General features: G+C 37.6%; 1 protein-coding gene across 1 annotated transcript in view; it reads right to left on the bottom strand.

The window, feature by feature from the left end:
* LOC132700114 (uncharacterized) overlaps nucleotides 1–22,617 on the bottom strand; it is a 26,464-nt gene extending 3,847 nt beyond the window's left edge. The window contains exons 1-15 of the mRNA XM_060667235.1: nucleotides 22,339–22,617; nucleotides 20,438–20,739; nucleotides 13,589–13,879; nucleotides 12,764–13,039; nucleotides 11,485–11,629; nucleotides 11,291–11,428; nucleotides 10,028–10,245; nucleotides 9,720–9,940; nucleotides 8,376–8,762; nucleotides 6,218–6,516; nucleotides 4,370–4,737; nucleotides 2,825–3,121; nucleotides 2,280–2,427; nucleotides 963–1,324; nucleotides 701–909 (exon numbers count right to left, since the gene is read on the bottom strand). Of these exons, the coding sequence (XP_060523218.1) occupies nucleotides 701–909; nucleotides 963–1,324; nucleotides 2,280–2,427; nucleotides 2,825–3,121; nucleotides 4,370–4,737; nucleotides 6,218–6,516; nucleotides 8,376–8,762; nucleotides 9,720–9,940; nucleotides 10,028–10,245; nucleotides 11,291–11,428; nucleotides 11,485–11,629; nucleotides 12,764–13,039; nucleotides 13,589–13,879; nucleotides 20,438–20,739; nucleotides 22,339–22,609 (3,932 nt within the window). The 5' untranslated portion in view covers nucleotides 22,610–22,617. The remainder of the gene's footprint in view (nucleotides 1–700; nucleotides 910–962; nucleotides 1,325–2,279; nucleotides 2,428–2,824; nucleotides 3,122–4,369; nucleotides 4,738–6,217; nucleotides 6,517–8,375; nucleotides 8,763–9,719; nucleotides 9,941–10,027; nucleotides 10,246–11,290; nucleotides 11,429–11,484; nucleotides 11,630–12,763; nucleotides 13,040–13,588; nucleotides 13,880–20,437; nucleotides 20,740–22,338) is intronic.

The raw sequence follows: 22,617 nt of genomic DNA, 5'->3' as shown, positions 1-22,617 counted from the left end.
ATGAGGAGAATTATCACAAGTGTAGACAGAATTAAAATAAAACAACCTTTATAGACCTAATGGTCAAACTCAAAATATGACACCACTTAAATACACAAAAATACAATCACACCGATAAATATAAAAAATAAAAACTGGAAAGCGACCAAAAATAAAATATAGGTTTTCATTATTTTGAATGTTATTAAGTTATATTAAGAAATATGAGAAAGTTTGACTTGTTTCTGACAAATTCGAATTTATTTGTCAAAAATTTGCCAAAATTAAATTAAAACCTATATTTAATTTTTGGTGGCCTTTCAGTGCTTTCATACAATATAAATGTCCACTTTTCACAATATTTTAACCCCAGATAAAATGTAGAGCCTAGAAAAAAATAGTAAACAAAATGCGACGTGAATGTTGATGTTTCCAAGTTTTAGTTTCCCCTCGCAAAACACGTAGTCACCTGGGCAGAGTATACATGCACGCCTTAAAAAACAACACAGGCCGGTTAGAAAGAGACAGAAAATTGCAGATCAATTTTAACAATATTTTCTTTACTATCGAATGGCAGGGCAGTCTGTTTTTTTTAATGCAAAAAAAAAACTCATTTCACTATGTCTTATTAGCCTTTTTTTCGAGATCGGATCTACAATAACTTTTTTTCAAATTGTTAGAAAAGCCTAATTGACTTTTAGTAATTAAAAAAAAAAGTTACCTATTATTTTTTACGTCGGCCATAACGGGTCGCATGTTGACGTATCGGTCGGACTTGGGTCCTTGTTCGTCGCACAAGCACATGCAGTACGAACAGTGCACAAACCACCGGTACCAGCTGTAAACGGGCCTCGTCCCGCATTGATTTTTCTTGCCCAGCGTCCTTCCGCTTTTGTATTCCACATAGTCGTATCTCCTCAAATGGGTCTCCTGCAAAAATTCGGGTGGCATACGACGCCATCTATTCGATGCGGGACGCTTACGGATATGCAGATCTTCATGTGCGATTCTATGAAACGGCAACCGTGAAGCGTGCCCCGGCAACGTTCCATTTTGCGGCAGTACTCGCTCTCGTAATCGTAGCAGCCGTGACTCTCTGTGTACGGGTACGCTGCGCAGTTGGCCGTACACGTGCCGCCAGAGTTCATGTCCACTTCGTTCTGGATATGGCCCTGCAGGAGTCTCGTTATTTCCTCGTAAGTCGTGCCCTTGATGTGGTAGGGCGGGTCGCATCTCCAAATTTCCGTCGGCACTATTTCCATCGCGCCGCGAAACACGCTCATCGTGTCGTTCACCCGCCGCTCGAAATTTGATCTGGCCAACAGCGACAAAGTCGTGTAATTTCCTGCAACGAAAACGAACAACGTCTACTGGACTCGGTGTTCGAAGTGAAATTGTTAATCGCCCACATCTTTTATCGACCGGCCCGTCAATAACAACACTAACACGACAAACTTTGTGAATACAATGCCTACAAAAGAACTTAATCATACGAGCCACGTTCACCAACAGGCCGTATGATTGTCAATTTGTCGTACTGTTAAAATCTGTTGTACTGTTCTAGTCCGGTGTGTGAGACGGCGACTTTTTTTGGTCGCAATGGACATAAATACTCGAGTTTATGTATGTTAATTAATAAACTGTCCCACAAATGATTGATAGCGCGACCGTACAAAACGCAGCCGTTAAACGTCAAAAATATTTACCGGTTAACCCGTTTACATTAACCGAATAAAATTTACGATGCCTACGTAAAAATGTAGGAGCCACATCCACAGGCAGGCCAGATGCGGGGACTTTCGAAGCGGCATTTAATACGCGCACGCTCCGCCGATTGAAATTTCGTTTCAGACCAATGGGATGCCGCAGCGTTCGGCAATATGGCCGTTGATATTTTGTACGATTAGGTAGTGTTTATAACGACAGTGTTTTTGCAGTAGCGTTTTCTCGTTAAATCATTCAAGTGCGACGTCTAGAAGGAAATACGCCATTTGCCGTGTATGCAGGTTAGCTTGTAATCCATCTCTACGAACATATCATAGCACCCTATATTCCCTTTACCTGTTGTGGCAGTGGTTAAATAGATACTCTCTCGCTGCAGTAACGCAGTGCGTACAAAGTAAATAATTCGTAAAACTCTTTTAGCACACCCTAAACTTTGAAAGTTTCTTCCGATAGTAACTCCCTAAAAAAACATGAATATTTAGACTGAAAATACCGGATTCAGTGGAAAAATAATCGGTTCAGGTTCCCGTTCAGAGATGGCGCCAAGAGTCTGAATTCGAACAAAAGTACCTTACCTTTTTCTTCCAATCTGTTCGTGAGGTACGCGAACTGCACCATCGCGTAACTTTTGAGTCCCGCCAGGGCGATCACGTTGTAGAGGTTGTAGTACACTTGCTGAGGCGATTGGTTCGGATTTTGGCAGGAAAAATTTTTCAGCAACAACTGAAACGGCCGTTAAACGTGGTACCATGATTTTTATTTTTATTCAAACAGCTGGTAAGTATAATACGGGTAATTCAACCCATACGTTTTTAAAAGATGACGATAGATGAGCAAAATTTGAAGAATTTGTCACAAAAGTAGGATTACATGAAAAAGTATATACAGAAAATAGTTATTTGACATCTTAAAGTTACACATTTTAAAGTGGTTAGTGAGGGGACACTGTGACATATACTGTGGTGCAAGAGAGCATGGAATTTTTAATAATAAAAACTTCCATACTTGCTTCCACCGTTAATTTGGAAATTTCAAAAATGTGAATCTCAACGAAAATTTGACTTTTCTCCACGAATGCATAAACGTGATACTATCACGACGAAACTTGGCGAATACTCACGGTGAACACTTCGAAGACCATATTTTCCCGGCCGAAGGACAGATCGTATATGTTATGCACGGTCTTGTTCGCCCCGTGATTTTCGTTCAGTATGTCGTTGATTATGTCGTCGGTATCGATGCGTCTTCTGACGCTTGCTTTATCGAAACTCTCGATGTCGTTCGCGTTAAGACGCTCTTCGTGATACTGTCGGAATTTTCCGTACAGCCTGTCCAAGTGCGTGAGCTCCGAATAGAGATGCAAGAACGCGCCGATGCTTTTTATCGGGCCGAGGTCTCTCAACGTATTTTCGGGCACCTGAAAGCGACATTTATTGCGCGCTCTTGGCGGATTTTTTATGTCGTAGATGTCTGTCGAAATTTCCTTTCGTTTTTTATACATTTTAAAAATATATTTCAACATAGCCACAAAAAAATACCGCGTGATCGCAGAAAGAAGCGTTCTGCAGTTGCTCTTGACTACTGAGTAATAAAAGACAGCGAGAGCAGAGAATACTAACTTGCTTTAGTGGTCTGTGGCCAAAGTCGATCTCTACCCGACACGCGCAAGAGAACATTGGAAACTGGTAGATACTTTTTTCTTTCAATTGAAACGCATGTTGTTACGAGTTTTCTCTAATGGTAGTACCAGCTGTGTGTGTTTGACTTTTCGCCTTGTTTGATTTGATAAAGTTACCCAACACGCAGGGCGTTGTAATAGATCCACGTCACATAAAAATTTTACAACTAACCAACGAGCATTTGTTTTTTTGTTACGGCGAGCTTGTTCACAGTTCAATTATGTTTTAGTATATGGACCGTCTCACCTATTGAAAATAGATTTTTAATAATAAAAAGACGATTCGCAGTTTTTATGGAAATGTAAAATTTTCATTGGCCAAAAAGTTGCGGCGATTTTTTGGCAGTGAAAAAATATTATTCGTTATTCGTAGGCCAAAACTTTTTACAGAAAAGTGGTGCGGTTCTTTTCTCTATTATCTTCCGAACGTACCGATAAAAACGAATCTCGAATAATCGTCATCGCCATTGCCTTGGAAAACAAAACATTGTTTATGATATTAATAGTGCCACGACATGTTATAATTTTTAGAAAGACAGTAATGCGGAAGATACAAAACGTGAAATAAGCCTCGTTCATTCAGAATTTTTGAGAACCAAGATGGAATTTCTGAGAAACAAGTCAGAATTTCTGACTGTTTTTTTTTTAATTATTTACATTTAAAAAGTTCAAGGTATTTTTTATATTTTGAACTTCTGATTTGTTTCTCAGAAATGTTGACCTTTGACTCAAAAATTCGGACTTGAGTCAGAAAATGTTAATGCTTCTCAGAAATTCTGACTAAAGCCAGAAAATTTGTATTTGTTTCTCGGAAATTCAGACTTGTTTCTTATAAATCTGACTTGAGTCAAAAAATGTTATCAGAAATTTCGACTTGTTTCTTAGAAATTGTGACTGCTTTTTTAGAAATTTTGACTTAAGTTACTTACGTTGCGTTCTGAAAGAATAGAGAAAAAATCGTACAACTTTTATGTACCCCGTACGCACCTGCTTTAATTTTTGATCGAACCCGTAAAAATTCGTAACCAAATGCAGTTCGGAACCCGATGGGTCTTTGTTCGAGGCTTCGGTGAGCACAAAATTCCACAATTTCTCTTCCAGATCGATAAAATCCAGCCGCAACTGATCGACCAACAGGTGTCCATGGCAGATAACCAGCGATCCGATGGCCGTTAAAGTCATCAACAGCCGAGATGACATCATTTCGCGACGGTTTTGGAGCGACTGTCGACCGTTGCGGTCAACATCTCGATAAACTCTTCTGGTTAAAGACCTTGATAGAGATAACAAGCCGTATGTTTTTTTCGATATCTTTTGGGTAAACAAACTATATGCTTCTTTCAAGAAGACGCATTAAATTTTGTCCGGAGTTAAAATCATCAACAATAATTTTACTTTGCCTCATTGACGTTTCGCCAAACGTGGTGCTGGCTTCTTAAGAGCGCCGCCTCAATCTTCATCTATCCAATAAAAACTCGTGAAATAAGCAAGCACCTCAATAATATAAACCACAACACCGGTTTTTATCTATCTTCCATTTGAACTTCGATCATCCGAGAAGTAATTAAAGCTTCTCCTGCCATTCGATCCTTCCCGGCAGGTATTTATTATATCTTGTTAACAGTCGTGTACTTACACGTTCCTTCATTTCTTTTTTCAAAAAGACTATTTGAAATTCTTCTGGATTCCTGTTCCTCTTGGCTTCTTCAGAGCTTAAATTAAACTTAAACTTAACTTAAGCCGTCTGACGGAAGCAGGGCTAAAGGAGGGGCGTCAACGTTATCTCGAAATTATCAACATAACTGCTAAACCACCAAACTGCTCTCGATTTATCCACCTCAGTTCTTCTAAACTCTATGGTTAGTTTTGCTTTCAAGTCCTAGTGAAACGTTTATATTAATCTCTGCCTTAAATTCTCCATGCAAAAATGCTTTTTTTAACATTAATGTGATAAGAGATTAAATTGGATCACCATTTGTTGAGAAAGTGATGTGAGTTCTCAAGTATCACTTTGAATTCGAGCATCGATTTCTTCTTTCGTTGATCCAACATACTCCCGCAATAAAGTGCGAAAATGTCAAGTCATATGTGTTTTCTCACTTAGGTTGTTGGAACTAGTTAGAAAATCTTTCAGTTTTTCCAGGTTAAATTGCATATGTTCTCATGGTCCAAAAATTTATACCCATAACACATTTGATTGACCTTGGGTCGAATTTTTTCTGTAGAACTTGCTTCGGTAATTTTTGAGGCAGTTACTGTGGCTTTAGGACTTCCGATTTTGATGAGTCATAAGAAATTGGATCTACAGGACCAACGCAATTGACATAAATCGATATTTGTCGTTTCTCGATACCTTTAAAGTTTAAATGTTCCAAAGTTAGCATTCAGTTTGTTTCGTAATCTGACTAGCCAGAGCTCGTTACGTTAATTCCTACAGATTTGATTTCCTCGACCTTTACTCGCATATCTGACAACTCATATCCCTTTTACCTTCCCCAAAGTCAGCAACTGCGGATTCTCATGATGATGAAGACCTCCTATTTAGGACGGACGAATATAACATTCCGCAGCTCACACTTAAATGCTATTGTGAGCACAAAAGACCTCTCCGAAGTGAAGAAGAGTAGAGAAAAAATAAATAAAACGCATTATAATTTTTCTCTCGTTTATTGGAACATACTTAGCTAAAAACTTAACTTACCGATGACTGATTAAAACGCGAACGCGCACCGCTATAGCGCTAATCACAGTACAAAAGAACATGAAATCCTTACGAAGTCACACATTCAATCACAAATTTGACTAAGTGAACGGTATGGAGGTGACGGACTCAGTTGACCTGCTCGGAGGGAAACGCGGCCTTCAAGAACTTGCTCACGTCGTACGTGATGATCTTGGGCGCGACGAAACCTCCCGAAAAGGGGCGACCCTTGTGAAAAATTCCGGCGCCGGCCAACGGCGTCGGTCGCAACGACTCGACCTTTTGGGCGTCCAAAAAGGGCACCGTGGTCTGAGCGGCGTCTCTGTCTACGTCCGTGTGCGTGAACTCGACGTACTGGTCGCTCTTGGACGTCGGTATCGAGGAGGTCGGTATTCTCGTCGGCACGTCGGGGTTTTGCAACCTCACCTTGGTCCTTCGAAGGTAACTTTTTGGCAAAAATTTGTAACGACGACCCGTATACTCCAGGACTTTTACGGTTGGACCCGGGAGAAATTTCCTTAAAGCTGAAAACTAGTCCTTTGGGTACTATATAACATACTAAAAGTGAAGATATTCGTCAAAAAGTAAAAAAATGTGCCTTTGGGATGGTTTTTGGGGAACTTGCTCAGCTTTAAGTGCATTTATCCCGGCTGCATCATGTAAACGAATTTAAAGGTCCTGGAGTAGTATAGTAAATAGAGATATATAGACTCTGCCTAAAGAACCGACTATGAACGACCTTTTGCGAATGCGCGGGCTTTAAAATCTTCAACACGGCCGCTGACCATAAGGTCCAATTAAATTTTCAGACTGCGCGATTTATAGAACATGGTAGGGCCGCTGTATGATATATAACTGTTCGAATTTCTGTTGCATTCTACTCTCTATGTGTACCGATTGAATGCTATTAAATAAAATTATTCCATGTCAACATAGAAAAAACTAAATATATTACCGCAGGAAGCGCCGGCAGAGGCTTTACGGCTGAATCGGAAAGTGGGAGCGTCACAATAATCAAGGAGTCTGATGTCAAAGAGTTATCGGCAATATAAATTAGATATTGGCAAAGATGTTGTAAACTTACCTTACGTTACAAGGCAGAGCGAGAAATGTTCATATAAGAGAAAAACGCAAAATGGTTAAATTAATACGGCCAAAGAATTATTATGGAACGCTAATCAAAGACCAAACCTGGAGACAAGGCGTAAGAAATGATAAAAAACAACCTGAAAGACGAAGATCGGAGAGATCGGAGATTGTGGAAACTCGGATGCGAATATGTACCAAGCAAATTTTTGCGAGTTATCAGATCCACTGTGCTAAAAGACAAATTTTTGTTAACACTATTTACAAATGTTCTGAGATCTTCAGAGCTCAACCAAAACTGATTTGCATTCTCCTCTGTACTTGGCTACTAGCTCAGGGGGCGGAGCTAAGGAGGGACATGAATATTGTCTGCAATGAATTATCGGATATTATGCATGGTCCAATAAGATTGGACATTTATGTACGACAATTGCTGATGAGTTTATTCTTCGTAGTCTTTGATATTTTGACATTGTATTTCTTAACAAAATTTGTTATGTGGTCATTGGTGTTTTGAGTGTAAGGACGGATACAGTACAATGTGTGAAGTTACTGTCGGTCTCATTTTCTTTAAGAGGTTGTGGCTGAAGTGTATTGAAACGATTAATAAAGTTAATAAAATTTGCAAAGAGAGTTGTTAAATAATCAATGACTTCCGAGTCGGATGGTGATGGTGGTGAAACTGAATAACCTAATGTTAGGTCTGATTTTTTATTAAGGAAAAAGAAAAGTTTAGCTTCACTGTGAGACCAAATAACCAAAGTATTATCAACGTGGCGCTCCCACAGTTTGTCTTTTGGATGGAAAATATTGGATGGACTTTTTTCCCAAAAGCTGTTCCAGACGAGCGTGTTTCAATTAGAATGAGAAGATTTCATTACAGATTTTCAAATTTTAATATTTCTATTATTTTCATTTGTTCCTTTTTAATTCAGTTTTTTATCATTTATTAATATTACTATCGTCTCAGGTTTCTTAGGTCTCTTACCATTTGACATATAATATCAAGGGAAAAAAATATTATACAATGTCACCACTTCGCATCTCACGGGAACATTTTGTAGTACTCAGTTTCGACGAATTTCGATAATAGTTAACGTTTACCTGTCGAAATTGACATTAAAAAAAGAAGAAATCCGCACCCACAGAGAACGTCACAACCGGAGCTTAAATTAATTTATCATCGTATTATGAAAAAAATATTACCTGGGGTTAGAAACAGAGGCGTCCGTGTTTGGATTATCCTTCCAGACGCTCGACGACGTCGGATTGAGCAGCTTGCCGGTATCGAAGTCGAACTTGGTCATGTAGATCTCGAAGTTGAGGTGGCTGCCGATCAGCTTGAAGCGGACACCGGTGAAGACGTATCCGTCGTCGACTTCCAAGTCGTCCAGGTCTATAGCCCGTTTCTCCCACGTGAGGGTGTGGTAGTCCTGACCGTTGAAGATCTTCCGATCGCTGATCTTGTAGTCTTCAGGCGGTTTCCATTGGACCGTGCTCTCGTTCACGTTGAGTCTGGGCAACAGTTCGGCCTCCTGTATCTGAAGGTGGACGATGCGATTGTGCTTGACGAAACGCAGGCCAGTTACTACCCTGCGGCGAAAAATGGCAACCCTTGCCGGTAAAAAGCTTTAACGCCATTAAAGCTTCTTATCGATTAGAATCCGTAAAAAAATCTGTCACCATTCGCGACTCTAAAATTCAACGCACACCTATTGTTAGCTCGATTGGTTCTGCGACCTATTTCCTAGCAAAATATCTAGTTTCTAGCTTAAAACCATTTGCAAACGATATTCTGGTTAGTACCGACGTAGAGTCTCTCTTTACCTTCCTCTGAAAATTTCAACGGTAGTTCAGCCATCGATGTTCGTTTCCTTAATTTGGCTGAGCCCCCTTCAAACCGTATATAGGCAGGTGCGAGCCAGTTTTACATCGGCTCCGAAGAAGCCAACGTAATTAATGAAACATCTCATCAACAGGCAAAACCTTACTGATACAGTTGCTGAGAGTATCTGTTAGTCAGCTTACCAGGGAGTACCTCAGAGAAGCAACTCTCTCGTTTGCAGATGACTTTAAACCGTTCAAGATTATTAAAAGTGTTGAAGAACTATATATACCTTTACAGAAAGGTTTACATAATAGAATGGTTTAGTGAATACGACCCAGTTTCTAAATGCAAAGAAATGTCATGGCATAACTCTTACACAGAGAATAAAGATTACAATTAATATGAGAATTACTCACCCGAGTCAAGCTCCGAAGAAGCCAATAGGACGATTGGCGAAACGTTCGAGTTCAAAAGAAAAAAATGGAGAAGAGTCTAGGTGAAACGCAAAAGTGGAAAAAACCACAAGAACACTCGAAAACAACTTTTTGAGAGGAGGTGCTCCAGACTTGCGTAAAAACGTAGAAGGGAAAGAAGTTCTTAATTCGGAGCGTATTATTTTGCACATATCCCTGAATGGTTTACCGTTTAGCCACCAGGCGGCGTATCGTGCACCTTGAAACCTCGATTATCGCGTTCACGTTTTGTCCAGTTAAAATTCGTACCTGTTGTTTTCGATGTCGGCGAAAACGGGTCTCATGTTGAAGTACCGATCGGACATGGGTCCCTGTTCGTCGCAGAAACAGAAACAGTACGAACAGTGCCAGAACAGCCAGCGCCACCAACTGTCCACTTTGGTCGTGCCTCTCGCGCAACCCTGCTTGCGACCCAGCACCCTCCCGTTCTCGTATTCTATGTACTCGTAGCGCCTCCCGGTGGCCGGATTCTGAAACCCACTCATTAACGTATACCCTGCAGTAGTTAGAAACGGGTTTTTGCGGGAAATCTGGCAACGCCGCGCTCTTCTACTTACGGAGTTACAGATCCACATGTCGGAATCGTAGAATCGGCAGTTGACGATTTTTCCGTTGCACGAGCGCTGTTGCCGACAGAACAAGTTCTGATAGCAACCGTGGCTTTTGGTGTAAGAGTATTCGGCGCAGTTATCCCTACAGGTAGCGTCCGGGTTGAGGTCGACCTCGTTCTGGACGTAGCCCTGGATCAGGTTCGTGATCTCCTCGTAAGTCTCTCCTGGTCGAAAAAAAAAAGGCAAAACGCCTTAACAAAGGGAAATCCTTCATTTTCTCTTCTTCAAGTCGTACGATGAAGTAAAAAAAGAAGAGAACACCCATGTACAATTGTCTTTTTGAAAATTCGTCGCGTCAACCGTACGATCTTCCAGTTTACCGGCTCAAGAAATGCATCTACATAAATATCCGCTCTTCCGGCATTTAGAGTAGCGAAAGCTACATCAAAGCTGCACATATCAACTCGACGCCTCACTCTCCGGATCAAATTGTAATCGATTTCGATTAAATTTCAGCAGATATCGATTAGCTTGAGATATACTTTTTCTTGCATTTTTCGCCACCTATTTTGATAAAATATTCATCAAACTTGCATACATAAACTCAAGACAACATAAAAGAACCAAATGGATCACATCTGGACCGACTGTGACTCAAAATAGATGCCTGAACTAAGACCGATAAAATTCAAAAAGGCTATCACAAAATCTACAACATACAAATCCAAACGATGCAACATTCGATGGAATGTAGACACTCCAACTGCGCGAAACCAAAGCAAAGACGAAAATCGATAGGCTCGCTGAGATTTCAGCAATGCAGATCTTTGCGCAGAGAATGTAGGAAGGCTAAATCTACATACTACAAGCAACTCGCAACCAATCAAACGACCTTTTCATTTCAAACCAGCTTCAACTTCAAGGTAGAAGATGTACAGGGCTTGGGCAAGACTCCATTGCAGCAGAAGTATTGAAACTTCTTGGTGGAAATTTCCTATCTGTTATGCAATATACCAAACGGGGGAATGGACCGATCTAACTCACTAATCGTACCACTCCATAAGAAAGACAGTGCGAGAGTATGTAACAACTCTAGACATACTACACTCATATCACTTTGTTACCGATCAGACAACCAAGGAACGCGATAGATGGAGTCTCAATGTCACACAAGCATAAATGGTTTGACGGCGATGAACGAACAACGAACGATTAACTTTTTTGAGGAGGGGCAATCAAAAACCGAGACCGCTCTGCGAGATACTCCACCTTTGACGTGCTTCTTGGGGTCGCAGTTCCACAACACGCGAGATACGTTCTTCATGGCGTCCCTGACCCTCTCCATGGCGTCGTTGGTTCTCCGCTCGTATCTATCCCTACTGATTTGGGCCTCCTTGGTGAAATTTCCTGCGGAGACGACGACCGGAACGTTTAAGCGAAAACTTGCCGTTTCTTAAAATTACCGTTGCCGTAGAGTCTCAACAGCATGTAGGAAAATTGGACCATGGCGTAGCCCTTGAGCTCGGTCAGCGCGATGGCGTCGTAAAGACCTCGAAGGACCTGCTGGGGGCTCTGCTTTGCCGTGCATATCATGTCGCCTTCGATCTCCTGCGAAACGGATTTCCAGAGACCTTCCCGACTAACATTTTTTTTTTCGTTTTATAAATATTTTGATAAAACCCGTCGTCGCCCTTATAAAACCGCACTTGGAACGAAAACCGTTTAAAATGAAAAATTGCCGTTTTATAAACCACAAATAAGTTTCATAAATCTACCTGTAGTGTTTATAATTGCCTCGTTGAACTGTCAACAACGGATTTTAGACATAATAACTCAAAAACTCAGATCACTTTCAATATTTTTTGAAGAAATACGTCTTCAAATTTCAAAAACAAAATTTTTATAAATGTCGATTCGATAAAAGAACAATGGCCGCTGCATAAAAGAACGCCAAGTGCAATAGGGTCGCTTTTTTCTTTAATTGTTTTTTTCAAGTATTATTATACATCTTTTATAAATCTTCCCTAGGCGTTATCGAAAAGGTATTTATAAAAATTTTCGTAACCGTTATAAAGCTAAAAGTTGTTGGTTATATTTCACGGAGTAACCTATAAAATCCCCAGGGTAAAAAACGTTACAAAGCGTTTTTATGAACAGCATAAAACAAAAAGTTTTTAGATAAAACAAACAAAACATTCTGAATACGGTATTATAAAAAGTGTTTTTATTGAAGTTTTCGTATTCATTCGATGTTTTACAAAAACAACACATGTCTTACATCATTAAAACTATTACAAAAGCTAGAATTTCTTAGGTTCACTTTCTTTTAACTTATAATTTTAAACTGATTTTCAAGTGATATTATATATATTTTATAAAACGTATCTAGGTGTTTACAAAAACCTCCGTAACCGTTATAAAACTAAAAGTAACCGGAAAACCAATTGAAAAATATTAGCGAGCAAATGTCAAATGTCAATTATCATAACCTCATTTTTCAGTCGACGGTTATTTTGGTAGAATATTTTTTAGGAGTTGGAAGCCTTCTAAGAGCTTCACGGGGCAATCTATAAAATTCCAAGCATAAAAAATAGTATAATATGGTTTTTATGAATTAGTTAAGGTTTCTTATAAATATACCAGTTACCATATATTAAAACCTCAGCTACAAAAAATATCAGTTCGGTTCCGAAACGGGTAATGTGCAAAAGTATTTTTTTTAATCGCCCGGTATCCGTTTACCTTCGCCGCCGCCCGTAAGAGGTCGTTGGTCGTTATTTCCTCGATCCTGCTCGTGGCATCTTCGACGTTGTTCGTGGGATCGTTGAGAACCGCGTCGGCAATATCGATCCAGGCCTGTTTAGGCGACGGGATCCTCCCGACGTCAGTCTGTTGCCTTTGGAACCTTCTGAAGGCCTCGTATAGGGCGTAGATGGCGCGCAAGTCGGCGTAAGCAGTCTGCACCGCCCATACCGAGTCGAGACTCTCGAGGCCGTACGTCAAATCGCGATCGTAAAACTGCGCAGTAATTTACCCAAATTACGATTGCGCAACTCCACCTTCCACAATTTTGATCAATATTTTCCCGTATTAAATCGTAGTACCCAAATATTTCCCGCATTTCCTCGTGTAACACAAATTTTACCCGTATTTCCCTAAATTTCCATATAATACCCGAATACTTCACCGTATTTTGTATTTTGTTCATATTACCCGAATATTTTCGCCCATATTTCTCTATATGTCGCCGGAATTCCTTATATTTCCTTGCATTACCCAAATGTTTCCTGTATTTCTTTTTGTAGTATAAAAATATTTCATCATATTTTCCCAAATATTTTGCCGTATTTCCTAAATATTTCCCTATATTTTATTAAATTACCCAAATATGAACCGAATATTTGGACGTGTTTTATATTTCCTCGTATTACCCAAATATCTTCCCTTATTTCCCTGAATTACTCCAAATATTTCGCTTATTTACCGAAATTGTTCCTTATATGTCTTCGAATTACGTAGTAAGTTAAGTTTTCTCAGGTGGTTTCCTCCGTCGCGATTACATCGTACCTTTTTGATATAATCTCCAAAAATTTCGTATCTCCTAATGAGGACCAGTTCGGGCGGTTCTTTCGACTCTTTCGAGCTACTCGTCCCATCTCCCGCATCAACCACGAAATTCCAAAGTTCCTCTTCAAGTTTGAGGAACTCGTGGCGCAGGTGATCCACGGGGAGGAGTTTTTGAGGCTCGCGGCCGTTAACAGCGGTTCGAACGAAAATTACGAAGCAGATGATTATCGGCGACATGTTCGCTTTCGACTTCCGGGTGCGATATCCTACGTTCGGTTCATTGCGGGAGAAGAATTAATTGACCTACGAAAAGGAAGAGGTCGCTAAATGAGCATCGTTGAGCACGGTGAGTAAAATTTTAGAACTAAATCCTTCTTCTCTCGCGGACAAAATTACATTAATAAAAAAAAACTTAAAATATATTCGTTGCTTGGGACACCGTCATTTTTGTCTGTCTTTTGTTTTATCTAAACACAGGTGTAAATATTCTATAAAGAAAAGTACTCACAGCAATAGGGTCGTTAAAAGAAGAAGAAGAAAAGAAGAACCTTAATTTTTCTGATATTTTTATATATACAATCCACCTATGAAGTTGGCGCCAAAATTTCGCGGCCTGACATAGATGCAGCTCCAGTATCACGATAAAACTTTGTCTTCTTTTAAATATATATCTTAGTAGGCTGCGAAAAAAATTTTTTTTTAAAGGGATTGAGTTGTTAATAAAGAGATGTAATAAGTGTATTGACGTTAAGGGGGATTATATAGAAAAATAATAAAAAATTGTTACTCTACTTTGTTCCTTTCATATTCAGGCCGGGAAATTTTGGCGCTGCCCTCGTAATACCTATTGTTTTCGTTGCAACATAAATTCTTTGCAATCTAAATCCTTGATTCTTCATAACCCAATTAAAATAATATCGTTATGAATAAGAAACCAGTTTTACAGAAACGAACCACACCTTGAAGCATGATTCCTTTTTTCGTATTACCTTCCGGGAAGGCAATTACGTACCTATTATCACACGAACGGCAATTTGGTCCAGGTTTTCCGATAAATTATGACCAAAAGAACCGACATACGCATGACATGTCGCACTTTGATTTTACTCTAAAAAGTATATTTATTTTATTCTTCCCTTTGAATAGAAAACATTCGTAAATTGCAAAATATATATCAATTTATATATATATATATATATATATATATATATATATATATATATATATATATATATATATATATATATATATATATATATATATATATATATATATCATTGTATCCGTATCCGTATCCGGACCAGATATAGCGAGTTTCTATTTTTTCGCCAATTTTCATTAACATTGTCTAGTCGCTGTAAGGTCGTGCGGTGTCAAATAATTCTAGCCTGAACCCATCGTTTAAAGGGTTAATTAATATTTATCCGGGTATACGGCAATAAAGAGAGAGATTACGGCAGAAACGACCACAGGGCAAACACGAAAGTTTAATGTTTTTTATCTCCATTCCAATAAACATTGCGTTATCTAATTCATGGTAATACCAGAAAGGCAGCTAAAAAAGTGGTTTTTAAAATTGAACGAAATTAAAGAAAGGTTTACGAAAAATAGTCATTTTTGGATTATGGAAAACAAAAACATTCCATATCAGCAAATACTGATACGAACTTGATAAAAAGTACCCATCGTTAATTGATAATTGAGACTCGATAGACTATAATCAAACTACCTTATACTTACTTATCTTATACTCCGTAAATATAAACCAAAACTACATTATTTTCATTGTTTTTCTCCTGAACGTTCCAAAAACCATTGAAAATTTTCTCGAGAATTAAGTAAGAATAATTTTTATTTATATTTAAATTGAAATTACGATAAACGATATTCATATTTTCATAAAGTAATTTGCAGAAGTCATTTTGAGCTCTTAGGCTTCTATATAAGCGTAATACTATTTTTTTTACTTCGTTTGAGTTTTGTTTTTACGATTGTAGTTAATTTTGTATACCGAATACTTTGCTCGTCATATAATTTTATATTTGTGTTTGATTTGAATTGACGAATTTTAGATTGGTCTTTAAACAAAAAACACCATATTACACATTTGAATATCTACAGAATGACAAAAAATATAACGTTTTGAAGGTCACGTCAACATTGCGATCGTTTTTCTAAGTCTTATTGACCTTGAAAAAAATGGCTTAAAATGGTCAGACTGAAATTATGTGTTTTGGTAAGATAAAACCTTTATAAAAACAAAAGTAGCTGCGACCACTTGCGACCCTGCCAAACAATAGTACATAGATGTTAGGTTTCTAAGTACAAATTGCTATGAAGATAAATAATAAAAAAAATTAGAAGTACATTCTCTACTTTTGAAATACCAATTTTTTTTTGGTCCAACAAAAATTCATTGAAAGTCCACTTCCCACCCTCCTAAATGTTTATGTGACTGTGGATTTTACTCTATACACTGTACAAGGTGAACCAAATTACTTGACTCTTATGGATTATATTGCAAAATCAAAACTTTTATTGAGGTGGATTTTTTTTAAAAGAAGTGACGCGTTACTAAGAAAAGTTGTCTTTTAAATTTCTTTGATGATGTACGTCACTCCACGGCAGATTTCGTTATAATTTTGGTTTTGAGAAATTTTTTTCATCAACGATTTACCAATAAATAACAATATCTAGTTAGTTAGTTTAGTTAGCTTTTTAAATTTGATTTTTGACGTTTTCTTTATTTTCATTTCCACCTACTTTTCTTTATAACGTTTTGCAATGTCAGTAACAAGTTTCTATCCCAAAGAAAAATATAAAATGAGAAAATCGTCGTTAGCCAAGTACCTTCCGATTTGATACGGAGGGTTAGACGATGAATCTAAACAATTTTTTATTGGTGAAATTTATTGGTATGTACAATTTTCAATAAAAAATCGTCGATTGACCGTTTTAGACTTATAGCGATGCTAAATAAATAATTAATCCACTGTGCATCGCGTCCGTATCGTCCTTGGGCGCAAACAAAAGACCTAATTTACCGTCATTTGCTTGCGGGACCGTTTCAAGAAACGTCAATCGTTCCGAATTAGGCACGACGAAACGTTCTACCGTATCGCACGAACAAAAATCGCAACGCAAATCGACTCGACGAACAACGTATCATACCGGTCTCTAATTAGTTTACTTTCTATGAAACGCGTGTTTGCATAACGTGCCACTTACCCCGCAATAAAGAAAAACGCGAAGTTAACCGTTTTTCGATGTTGTTTACCTTTGAAATTGAAAACGAGCCGCGTTCGTAAACGGTATCGGGCTAAGATATCGGACACGTACGAAAATCGCGATACTACGTGACAACGAAACGATTCCTCGTTTAAAAAAATTTGTCGTGGTCGCGCCGAAACGCCGAAACAAGTGGGACAAACGAGCAAACGCACGGCTACGTCGCACGATCTCGAACGAAGACTGAAAGCTTCGGCTCGCAGCTTAATAATTTTAATGACGAATGTCGCGTCGTCGCAGCAACCTCGCTTTTAGAAGTGGGATTGACCGGATATTAATTAATAAGCCGGGGTGTTATCAGACTTGAATGAATGACGAAAAAAAAAACGGTTATTGATCTAAAAAACAAAACAAAAACAATGGGTTTCATCGTTTCTCGGCAGAAGTCGACGGAAACTTTCGGCATCGATTCACGTTTGTGTACATTTAAGTAGCGAACGAGATCGAACGTACAAAAAAAAAATGACAAATTTTGCCCGTAATATTCTGTGACGAAATTTCTCGTTTTCAAATATATTTCTGTTTAATTGTTATTTAACTTTTGATAAAATTTCTACCCTATATTTTGACGACCATAATAACAGCTCCTTGATTCTTTGAGTGGTTGGAATTATAATTTAAATATCTTTTATTTTTATGTTATTTTCGTTAAGAATTATTATTAAAGTTGAGTCGAGGAAATTTATTTTTTTCTTTACGAATTTTAATAGTAAACTGTAATTAAGAATGACGATTAGGTAAATTAACTACACCCAAGAACAACTGCAGCACTATACAGGGTGTTTCCTAATAGAATGTCGATTATTGTTGAGTCTAATTTAAAAAGAAAACGTCTGAACTTTTCAGATCTCCAATCGTTTCTAAAGAAACTTAATTTCTTGATTTTTTTCAATCCCAGGTAGGGTTTTTTTTTAAAAACCTCTTTTCTGCATTGTCATAACAACAGAGAAATTAGTTTTTTTTTGTATAATTGCATGCAAAAGTCATCATTTTTGTTAAAGAACTTTTTTAAAACAAAATATCTAGTTTTTAGTTACCAACTAGAGTCCTTCAGAAAAAAAATTATTAGAAGACTGTTCTTATTACCTTTACAGTTTTAATGAATTAAAAAAAAAACACTACCTACTATTAATAATTTTTAACAAAATTGTCTGTTAATAACAACCTTTTCGCAAGAAAGTAAAATACGGCAACTAGATAAGTTGTTGAAAGTGTGACATTCAGTTAGAAAACACCCTGTATATATAATTAAATATAGCGTTCGGACGTTTTTGGGCTTAGATTGTTCTCATAAATCTCAAATTTTCTATAAACTTTTATATTTTCACAACGTCTCGATCTCAACATAGATCTTGATAAAGAAAAAAAAATACAAACTGAAAATGTAAAATACAATACAAATACATCATTAAAAAAAATAGTTAAAAACATTTATACTATACATACCTTGGTGTTATTTTAGATAAACTATTCAGAAAGAAATGATTGGAATAATTTATAACCCATAACATTTTATCAAAATAATTTTATATAAAATATTTGCATTGTCTTTTGTATTTCCGATTTGGGATATTGGAAGCCATACCATGATCGTTAAATTAGGAAAAAGTTGTAAAGTTTAAACGTAAAATGAGAAATTATTTCGACATGAAGAAATACTTTAAAGCCCCGAGCTTTTTCGAGATATTTCGCAAAATTTCAATCAAAAGATTCGAATTTTTTTCATTTTTAAACGATACAACGGTTAAGTACCGTTTTGAATGATTTCGCGTCCGTCAGTTTTTGACATGAAACGATAACTATTACAGTTTTCATCGAATAATGCAATTTTTTCGCGCGACTGTCTCGGCCCGAATTAAACTGCGACCGAAAAATGAAACTAACCAAAGTTAATTTCGGTATCCGTATCTATAAAGCTCGCCATTACAGACGCAAGGAGTGGGGGTGGCCGTTTAAAGAAAACAGCATTGGGAAATTTTTTTATGCCAGGTAAGCAGAGATTGTTAAAAAATCGCTAAAAAAGAGCATGATTAATATTTCTGCTTGTTCTTTCCTGTCAAATCGACCTTTTTTTTTGCCGTCCAACGACACACGTTAAATATTTTCTTTGCATTAATTTTTTGAAAGGTCCAAAGATAAACGCTTCCATTTTTATTTTCAGGATAAGGTAGAAAAACAACTCGCGAGTTGTTAAAGTAAATAAGACAAAACGCGCAAAGTCAGCGGCGTACGCACCTATTTTCGTATTGTGAAAAAAAAAAATTTTTCAATATTTTCGAAAACTATGGATATCCGGAGCGAAGTTTTAGAATATTTAGCATTTTTTTCAAACGCCCGGTATAAATTTGTCTAATATTTAAGAAACAGAGTGACTCGGATAACCCATTTAAAAAAAACCCGAGCAAACGAAACACTTCTGGGGAATCGAAAAATATGGCGCGATATTTTGTATTTTCACAATCAGTGGCGGGTTTGGATTTACGTATATGCTACATTTCAAGAATATTACTTACTATTATTGCTGGCAAGACCGGGAAAACCATTAGACGCACAAATTTTAATTAATACGCTTAAAAATACTTTTGCACATCGCGTTTCGTTTACGATACCCAACGTAAATTTCGAGGATGCGCTTTTGCACGGTCCCAACACGATAATTCAATATTTGAAATATCTACTTTGCTAACGAAATGGAAAATAATCTAAAATCGATACGGTCCACGAACAACGAAGCGTTTATGAACCATCAAGTTTTGAAACAGAGAAATTCAGTTGTCGACCAAAAAAAATTTATTGATTAGAAGCTTTTTTTTTATTGGAATTTTTATGTCAAAATTGAATATTTTTATTAGTTTTTAGCAGGGAAAATTGATAGCAAAAATTTTGGAATGAAAAAATTACATGTAAATTTTCAATTTTTTGTACTATTTTTTAGAGTGATAAAAATTTGAATATTTCGGTTCATTTTGTTATATTAATTATAATTTATATGTAAGTTTTGATACTGTGTTATTCATTGTTATTTAAAAAAATATTCCATTACATTTGTTGAACGACAAGGGAAGTCCTTGTCTGCCTGTGGGAAAAACATATTTGGGATAAAAAAAATTAAGGTAAATTTTATCTATTTCTTGGAAAATGCAAAATTTTTGAATTTTGAGAAATTTTAGTGGGCGTTTTTTTAATTTCGAGATGATTGTATAAGCATTTATTTTTATTTAAAAATATTATTTAGAGTATTTTTATTAAATTTTAGCAGGTAAACTTGGCTTAGTTACAGGAAAATTTGTAATCTTTTTTATGAAAAAACTATATGAAACTTTTGAATTTTTTATACTGTTTTGTAGGTCTAAAATTGAAAGGGCGATAAAAATAATATGTTTTACTACTGTCTGTTATTTATGTGATAAAAATTAATATCAGTGGCGTCTCATAAAGCTTTAGCTGACTCCGAGCACCATTTAAAGGTTCCGCCACCACGTAAGGCGTAAAGAGTAGTTCAAATGTACCGACCTGTCTCGGTCTTCAATGGTACGAAATATATCGCGTTTCCGAGCTCACCTCCGTCGCTCTGGCGATGAGCTCCATGATGCCGGTGTTGGTGATGTCTCTCGCGTTCGGTACCACGAAAGCGTGAATCCTCTCGACGAGGTTAACGATCGAGCTCGCGTCGTGCGAGACCACCGATTTCGCGAAATCCTCCAACGTTATTTTTTCGAAATCCTTCTGGTGCTGAGCGTAGTTCTCCATCCGTTTGAAATTCGTGTCGACCCGGGTCAGGTAGTCCAGGAGGTCGTTGAGCCGGAGCTCCAACCGAACCCGCTCGGGTAAGTTGTGCATCAGCGTGTTCAGGGAATGGGAGCCTGAAAGCGATTAAAATGTCGCGAACTGGGAGAAAAAATGTGCCTGGGTCCCCAAAAACCAAATACCGGAACGCAAAATGGCACACATCAACCTCTCCAGAATCCTGTGTTCATCGATCTTCCAAGAACCTTTGAGACCATCGATAGAGGAGGTCTGATGGATAAACTGTTCGCATATGGGATCAGAGAGAATGTGCTTGTGTGGATAGTTGATTATCTAGGTGATAGATTCCATGGAACAAGGATTAATAACGTGGTGTTTGACAAATTAGAAAACAATACAGGTTTACTCCAGGGCAGTGTATTAGGACCTTCGATTTTTATTCTATATGTGAACGATTTAGACAAAATTTTGAAAAATTGTTTTGTCAACCTTTTCGCGGATGACACTTTGCTCTCAATTTCTGGGAAAAATTACTTAGAAGTGGTCTGCTCTGTTCATAGATATAAGAAAGTGGCCAATTGCATTTGAATGGGATTATCCAAGTGTGGTCATTAACATACAATGCAACAAGATTATTACCTAAAGTTTCGGAATTTAAATTCAGGTAAAATTGGGGTCCGTAATAGAAAATAATTTTATACCTACCTGTGTTTAATATTCTTTGGTTTGGTATACTACTCAGTTTAAGTTTATTAGTAATCATTCTTATTTCGTGTGTAATACAGCGTGTGTTGAATTGTGTGCGAATTATGCAAAATATGTACGAGTCTAGGAGATGCTCCCGCCCAAATGTAGAAAACACTATTCTATTGAGACTAAGGAAGTTATAAACAATGTTTATTTGACTCTCATTGAACGTAGTGCCGGCAAACAAGCAACTTTAGAAGAAACGGCCACATTGACGAAAATTCCAACATCAACTGTATGGAGAATTGTGAATAATCCCATTTCAGCGAGGAAAAAAAGAAGCGATGCTGACATTTTCTCGAGTATAAACGAAATTGATCAAGATTTAATAATTTCCATGAAATTTTGAAAATTTTTATAGGTTGCCGTCACGTTTCGACCAAAACTCGACAGACAAAAAAAATACGATTCGAATCTAGCGCCCTCTAGGAGCAACGTCCAAATAAGTTTCGAATTCCATTGAATTTTTTCGATATCTCTTAGAGACGTCACAAGTTTGACTTGTTTTTCGAAAATTCTTACTTATTCTTCAATTTTCCCAAGTTTAACCAAAACCCATATTTAAAAAAAAATAAAATCCTATACATACAGACTATCGCATCTTAAAAAAGTGTTTTTTTTTTCAATAATAAATAATATTCCTCAATTGGAAATTTTTTGCTAGCGTAGATCATTGACCCTAAACGAGTTTTCCGATAACGGACCATCGATGATTGTTCACCCTAGCGGCATAGAACGAGAATAGGTTCGAATCCTCGGTGAGTCACACATTTCGCGTCCGCATTTTTCAAAAATGAAAGCGCACGTTGACCGAAATCGCAAAGTTCAAAGACATCATCCAAATCGCGGGATTTGAGTATATTTACTTTTGAATGTTAGTAACGCCCGGAAACCTGATGCAAAAACGATACAGAGTTTGCCAATAGTGAAAATTTCATATTTTCAAATAACTTTTGAATTTTACGTACCGCTGTTGTCTACTTTGAAGGCCAACTCGTCCAATTTCCGGTTGATCTTGCCGATTCTGCCGAACAGTTTCGTCTCGGTCCGGTCAAAAATCGGAATGGGAACTTCGGAAAAGTCGACATGCTGATCGACGATATCCCAGGCCTTCGCGAGCGCGATCCCTACGTCTTTAGCTATTTTTATTATATCCAAAACTTCAGTCAAACCGATCGCGTCGACCCCCAAACACATGCACGTCGCGAACAACAAAGCCAACGCGCATCGGGAACTCATCGCGGGAA

This window comes from Cylas formicarius, unplaced genomic scaffold, assembly GCF_029955315.1.
Source record: "Cylas formicarius isolate icCylForm1 unplaced genomic scaffold, icCylForm1.1 PGA_scaffold_3__17_contigs__length_32017465, whole genome shotgun sequence".
In the NCBI taxonomy this organism is placed as follows: Eukaryota; Metazoa; Arthropoda; class Insecta; order Coleoptera; family Brentidae; genus Cylas; species Cylas formicarius.
The sequence above is the reverse complement of the archived record's forward strand: the minus strand, read 5'-3'. Positions and strand labels throughout refer to the sequence as shown.